Below are 7343 nucleotides of genomic sequence, written 5' to 3'. Positions count from 1 at the left end.
ATTTGTAAAGTGCTTTTAACGTGACACACTACTGGATCACCCAAAACGCCTCACAAGATCCATTACATGCTCTGGTAAAAAAAAAAGAAGAACTCGACAGCCATTTCAAATCAATTCTTCTGCACGCATCTCTATTTTTTGAGGAGTACAGAAGTAAGTATAGGTATATGAACATAATGCTTTCATGGACACTGTGTTGGTGGTGCTATTCTATAAAGGAAGTGCTGTTCAGTTTGCTCTCTTTCCTCTCTCGTCCTTTGAGAAGAAAAGAGTTCTTGACCTTTGTGATACAGCCATGCAGTGAACCCTTTTGCAGCCAGAGCAAGTCTCAAATTCTATTCAACTCTTTATTCAAATCAAGCCTTCACGTCACTCCCCGGTAAACTAGCTTGACCACATGGCCCTTTCTTGGTGGAGACATAATGATCCATGGGCGTGTGCAGTTCATCCATCTCTGTGGTGAAGTGATTTGGGCTTTCTCCATTGGACATCTCCTTTATGACACTGTAAGTCATGGCTAGACTGTAGGCGGCCGGTTTCTCTATCCGTTGAGGCCCGCAGTGGCATAACTTCTGGAAAGCCGTTCGAAACTTCTGGGACATGGCGTTGTAGATGACCGGGTTGATGGCACTGTTGAGGTAAATGCACAGCCGACAGAAGAGAATAAACCAGGTGTCCAAGTAGGCTTTGTCCAGGAAGGAGTTGACCACCACCAGGGTCCGGTAGGGCATCCAGAGCAAGGCAAAGAGGATCACCACCACAGCAAGCATTTTTGTTACCTATAAAGAAAACATGCATGTAGTAAATAGAACATGTAACATTGGTAATTACTTTACACTTGATCATTGGTTTGCAAAAACAATATGAGCTTCCTTAAAATCTGCATTTCTTTTGTTCCTTCTTTGGACCAATTCTAGACGACAAAACCTGAGGGATGCGAGCAACAGTTTTGAAGCTGCTCTGGACGAGTTGGACAGAAGCATCAATAATAATAACTTCAAATTGCATGAAGTTTAGAGAGAACCACTATGGTCAGTGGTTCTCAAACTCAGGGTCATTTAAAGTAGGGAACATTTTAAGCAGTACTAAGTAACTTGTTTACCTTAATAAATCCTTTTCATAGTCCCTCTGGGGGTAATACAAGTGTTAATGGGGTGACTGGGGGGTCTTTCATCTCCCCCTGGTGTCTCTGGCCAGAAAACCACAATTGCAACTTGCCTGCCACCGGGTAGGAGTCACCAATACACACTAATGGAATCAGGAAGAAGAAGCTAACAGGCTAGCGGGCAAAGCTAACTGCGGGCCAGCGCCACTTAAACAAGATGTACAATATCCCTCTCTCCCTTTGTCTTTTCTGTCAGCATAGTATTTACTGTCATGGACAATTAATGAGTAAAAAAACGCAGCATGCTGCGGCACCTGCAGTGGCGCTTATGGCCTCTAGGGGCATGAGTTTCTTAGTACTGCTTTAAGAATGCATTGAAGTCATGTGTTTCTCTGGTTTAGACACCAAATTCTGTTTTGATCTAGGGCTGGTGGGACCTGGAAGGCAAAATATTTCTCATGTTTTGAATCTCACATCTTTGCCATTACAATTTTTGTGGCTCTAACACAGGGCAGGACTTACATGCAATGAAGAAATAATGCATAATTTTTGTCTTTCTTTTTTATAATTCAAGATTCTTTATTTGTTTCTCATCCTTGATTGTGGCCCTGTGTACGAAACTGTTCCTCAGTCGACTGGAACTGACCCGTAGATTCCGCAGTCTCCTCCCTGAAGGCATAACCTTGAAGAGACTGTGTGATGGGTGTGAAGGGTCCCTGGTGATTTTGATGGCTTTGTGGGTGAGACGAGTGGAGTACATCTCTTTTTTGGGGGGCCACAGTGGCGACAGTGGCGCAACTGATAGAGCGGGTCGTCTCATGATCGGAAGGTCGGGGGTTCGAATCCCACCTCCTGAAAGTGCACACTGTCGTTGTGTCCTTGGGCAAGACACTGCACCCACATTGCCCCCAGTGTCTGCGTACATTGGTGTATGAATGGGTGAGTGGATCCTTGCTGTAAAGCGCTTTGAGTGCCTAATGTAGGTGGAAAAGAGCTATATAAGTTGAGACCATTTACATTTACCATTTAATACAGGGGAGAGGGGCACCGCAGATCTTCTCAGCATATTATGCTAAATGGGGAATGTTTGGTGTATTAGTGATGGCAGAGGACCATTTGCTATGGCCAGACATTGATATAAAGCGGAACAACGCAAATGTCAAGTTCAACGTTTGAATCATTGACATTCATTTAATTCCAAGGGTTGTGTAAAACTCCGCCATCTTGGCGCCACCTTGTTTAGCATGTTTAGAGCTGCTTTTAAAATCTGGCCTTTTGAAATAAAAAGTGTATGTATGGCACTGAGAGATTATTTTGAAAGCCTCAGCAGACTATCAGTGCAATCAGCAATCAACAGGGAAACAATTAACTCGGTCTTCACAGTGAGATGCATTTGAGATAGACAAAAACCGTGTCACAGAAACAAGCTATGCAAACTTTTACTATTTTGAGAAGCCATACATCTGCATTTACCACTGCTGCTATTTATGTACTGTCTGTAACAATTGTTTAATCAGCGGCAGTAACGTGTCATTGATTTATAATTGGATCGATAAAAATCATATTGGTCTAAGAAATGTGGTTATCTGGACCACCTCAAAACACAGACATGGGGGACAGGTTTGACACTATGCTGAGAACATCAAACAAAATATTGTTTCTTATATTACCCCCTTATATGCATGATCTATGGTCAAATATTGCTTAATAAGGAGCTTGTTCTATATTGCATGACATTGTTGATTTGTAAAAAACTGCAATATTTTTTGCTGTAAGTTTTCTCCAGTGACTAAACGCAGTAGACTCACTGATATGTACTGTATCTGCTAATTAAACTTTAATTTAATTGATGTTGACTGTTTCGTTTGAGCACTTTGAACAACATGGTAACCTCTTCACGAATGTTCTCTCATGTGTTTGGTGTTTGAAAAGTAAAACATGTTTTTCTGGCTTATTGCGTCAGTAGTTTGTCGTGATCAAACAGCTCAAGATCTGGAGATCGAGTGCCGCTCTGCTGTTAAGATAAGATAAGATTCGCCATCAACATGTGTTAGATGTGTTAGATGCAGAGAGATATGTGTGCAAGCTGACAGTCGTGCAGGAGTTTTCCACCATTCCACCATTTCCACCTTTTGCCAAATTAATATCATTAGTTGCTGACAAAGCATCGAACACGAAGACAAAACATCTTAAACGCTCAAACCTTTGTCTCAAATGTAGAGAACAAGTTTCCTTATGAGAAGAATAACCTTACAACAAACACATGCAGATTTTACCTTCTTCTTCCTTGTAGAGATGAGACAAATCACACTATGTTACTGATTAGTTTAATGAACAAATCAGTGCCATTTGTCAGAGGCTTGTACAGTTAGCACACTCACTTAAGATCTAATCCAGATATGAATTCAGTGTGTGATTAAATACCTCTTGCAATGTTGTGCTGTCTCAGTCCTGAAACATGGTGTGTCTAATTGGATTGGTTAGGGGCCCTGCTGGACAACCGAATACCCAATCTAACATCTTCATTAGTTCTTGACCTTTGGGTAATTCATTTAGAAGCCTTGCAGATTGTGTGGATTTGAACCTATTGCTGTGCTGCGACTGTGGAATGGATTGGTAAAACTAAAACCAAAGTAACAGAATTGGAAAAGAAAATACAAAGCTAAAAGCATGTAGCGGATGACACTGAGCAGAGGAGCACTGGGACATCTCACCATTCCACAGTCCAGCCCAGATATGATCAACAAACATGCACCTCCTCTATCTACCTGCGACTTACACTGGGAATGTTTGTGTTGGGCGTTATGTTCATAGAATTACTTCAAAAGTGTATATTTAGTGGGATTTTGTCGGAGGGTGTGGTAAAACTGAAGTATTTGTTGAGCAAAATCCTTCTCTGAAAATAATGACTGGCCCCTAAATGTAATAGCATACCTAAAAGTGTGAAAACATGGAAACTATGCTCATCTCACACACCTAATTCATATCGGATCAGTATGACTGACCATAACCCTCGAACTAAAGGTTATTTGTATTTTCTTGGCTGCAACATGCATCATTCTCTCCACCATGCTATTTACTGTACTACAATTTCTGGGCTGTATGGATAAATTAACATCAAGTAAATTCATCCATATATAAACATCAGAAATGTGTTCAATGTGCATTTTGTTTACGGTCTCAACATTAAAGCCCATGCCTTGTCACGCACAAAATCAAACGTTGACCTTAGCCATGCATGGTGCGTGACAGTAAATCAATAGTGTGAGCCAGAATCGCACCTGTCTGCGCGAGGCGGCCGTGGTCGAGCCGGAGGAGTTGGAGCTGATCATCCGTGCACCCTGGCTGGTCGTCTCCTTCTTCCACTTCTGGGTGTTGTTGCCTTTGGGGTCTGAGGGCAGCGGGTTGAGGTACAATATCCTGCCGATGAGCCCGTACATGACCGTGGCCAGCATGAGGGGCAGCACGTAAAACACCGCGAAATCCGTGAAGTAAATGGGCAGGTATAAATTCCTTGACACTTTGTATGCGCAACTCAGCAGCTCCACGTTGTCATAGACCAACTTCGTGGTGTCAGACAGGAAGAGCCACATTACGCAGTAGCCAGACGTGAGCGCCCAAACCAGCATTATGATCTTCTTGGCTCTGGATAAAGTGCACAGGAATTGGGCTTTTATGGGGTGACAGATGGCGATGTAGCGCTCAACGGTGAAGGCGGTGATGGAGCAAGATGATGCGTTTATTCCCAAATACTGGAAATACGTGATGCCCAAACAGCCCGCGTAACCGTACACCCACTGCCCGTAGAGCGCGTCCGTGATGTTGGGCAGCCCAGCCGCGGTCAGCACCATCAGATCAGCCACGGCCAAGCTCACCAGGTAACAGTTTGTGGGAGTCCGCATGTGTTTAGTGGTCAAGACGACTAGTATAACCATGATGTTACCCACTATCCCGACCCCGCAAATGAGAGAAACTAAAAAGACGCTCACCACTTTGTATTCAATTGTATAGTCAGTCCAAAGTCCCCGAGTCTGGTTGTCCGGCACTGATGAGTTACTGTCCACACTGAGGTTTGACATGGTGAGGTTTTCCATTGTCACCCAGGTTCAATCGTCAACGAATCAAAAAGAGTAAGATTTCTTAAATGTCATCCAAAACTATTCATCCTGAATCGTAATACAGATTTTCCTCTCGCAATCCACTTGCCAAAGGGACCTCTCCATCAAGGCTCTCTGTGTTATGCAAAGTGACCGTCTCAGAGGTGGGTTTGGAAGTTTGCAGTGGTCTGACACAGAAGGAGGCAGGAGGTAGTGCTGTGCGCGATGCTCCAGGCTTCCGCTTCACCGGCGCTCCCTCCACTTGCTCTCCCTCACTCTGGCACGAGCAACCCGTGGCGCACGCACGCGACACGCACAAAGTTTTTCTCAAAGGACTTTCACAGTGCATGATCCATGAGATTGTTTTTTATATCCACTTTAATCCCTGGGCCCAAATACATAACAAAAAAAGGCATAACAAACAAACTATGATGCGTGATGTACAGCTTATCTGACACCAAAGCAATAAGAAAACCCAGTCTATGATGACAATTAACGACGCAGTTTGGTAATGATTTATTATAAGGATCACAGAAAAGTGTTTACAACAGTTACTAAAATAAACAGCTCAAGCTTGTGCGTGCCATTTCAGTTGATGGTCAACAAACTTTGTTTGAAGAGTTAAATAGTTGCTCTTATTTATTTGTTTAGTTTGAAACTGTGTACACTTGACCTTTCTGTTGTGTTTTAGCAAAAGGGCAGGCTCCACTCAAAGCTGTTCTCATGACAACCAAATCAAACTGAGGACAATGAAAATGCAGGGAAATGAAGGAATGGTTTTCCTCTAAGTTATTACTTCTCAGTCATGTTTCATCCATGTTTTATTCATATAGGCATATTGTTTAAACACTTTTTTTGTTTGTAGAGATATTTTGTGCATTAGATATTTTGATTACTTTAGTGTTTCTTGAACTTTGGCACAGTATACGAATTTAAATGAATTTCCTTATTTTGGGTTGGTCCTTGTTGAGAACTACTTAAACTAGGTCAGTGGTGTTCAAATATTGTTTTTCACTCTTGGCCTGAGGGCCGGACAGAATGAAAAACTACTCAAAGTACACAATTACAGCACTATGCAGCAATACCATTACTGTCTTCTCAAATCAATACCATTACCAACACTGCTCAATCAAAACTGCTTCCAGCAAACTAACCCAGTGCTAAACCAGGGCAAAAAACAGGCCATATCAGCTCTCGACGGGCTGGAATCAATTGTTTGGCAGGCCGGATCTGGCCCACATGCTGGGTGTTATAAACCTGTTTTATAAATTATACTGTCTTTGCTCTGCCTGATTCCAGAAGAAGCTAAGCAGGGTAGGGCCTGGTTGGTACTTGGAAGGGAAAACCGATGGGGAACATCAGGAAGCCTGGGTGAATGTAGAGTGTGAGTGGTTGGTTGGTGGTGGTCGAAGGAGCCGATGGGTTAGATTGGCATATTCGCTTTGAGCATCTGGAAAAAGAGATGAGTTTCATATCATTAACAAGATGTTCACAACATATCTGTCTTGGCACACTGTGTTTGGACTATACTGCTGCCATCAGTACAAAACATGCTCCTAATGACCAGCTCAACACAGAAAATGCTATTATTGTATGTAAATGCTTGTATTTCAAATGTGTTTATTGGGCAACATTTTACACGGTATGGCTTTAAAAATAAATTGCATGTATTTTAATGCTACAGTTTAGTACTCTATATTAGATGGGAATGCCACATCAGAATGCATGTGCAGCACCTTTATTAGTGCCTGATCTCTGTACATAATAATCTATAATACAGCTCAACCTTCCTGTAACTGGATGTATTACTCCACAAAGCTCTTCCCTATTGCATATCAGCGATACTAAACCTCAAATGCATATTCATGTGAGATTCTGGTGTGTTGACGATGTTAAATTGATCCCAACTCTTCTAACATTTGCAGATGCACGTGTTCACTTTTACATTAATTCACCCACAATTCAGACTAAATGACCAAGTATGCACATGTTTTTAGTAACTGGCAGGAGGTTTTCACCACATCACAGCAAAACAAGGGCACCTTAAGGCCAGCTTATAATGGTGTGTCTAGGTGGACCTTTATTGTACCTAGGGAATTCGTCCTCTGTGTTTGACTCATCCTTCAGTGTCGCTGAGGCAA

At 42.4% G+C, this 7343-nt stretch overlaps 1 protein-coding gene across 1 annotated transcript; it reads right to left on the bottom strand.

The window, feature by feature from the left end:
- Positions 1-244: 244 nt before the first annotated feature.
- trhra (thyrotropin-releasing hormone receptor a) lies at positions 245-5271 on the bottom strand. Its single transcript, XM_079561188.1, has 2 exons — positions 4387-5271; positions 245-779 (listed from the first exon to the last, which is right to left on the bottom strand). Exons 1-2 carry the CDS (start codon positions 5197-5199, stop codon positions 357-359), a joined length of 1236 nt encoding a protein of 411 aa, XP_079417314.1. The 5' UTR covers positions 5200-5271; the 3' UTR covers positions 245-356.
- Between the last annotated feature and the right edge of the window lie 2072 nt (positions 5272-7343).

Source organism: Gobius niger, assembly GCF_951799975.1.
Source record: "Gobius niger genome assembly, chromosome: 8".
In the NCBI taxonomy this organism is placed as follows: domain Eukaryota; kingdom Metazoa; phylum Chordata; class Actinopteri; order Gobiiformes; family Gobiidae; genus Gobius; species Gobius niger.
This window is presented reverse-complemented; position numbering and strand designations above follow the sequence as displayed.

Bases quoted from the DNA above. Each gene is read 5' to 3' on its own strand.
- trhra (XM_079561188.1), bottom strand. From the start codon at position 5,199: ATGGAAAACCTCACCATGTCAAACCTCAGTGTGGACAGTAACTCATCA. The intron at 780-4,386 runs GTGCGATTCTGG...TTTTCTTTATAG, and splicing joins CGGCCGCCTCGCGCAGACAG to GTAACAAAAATGCTTGCTGT.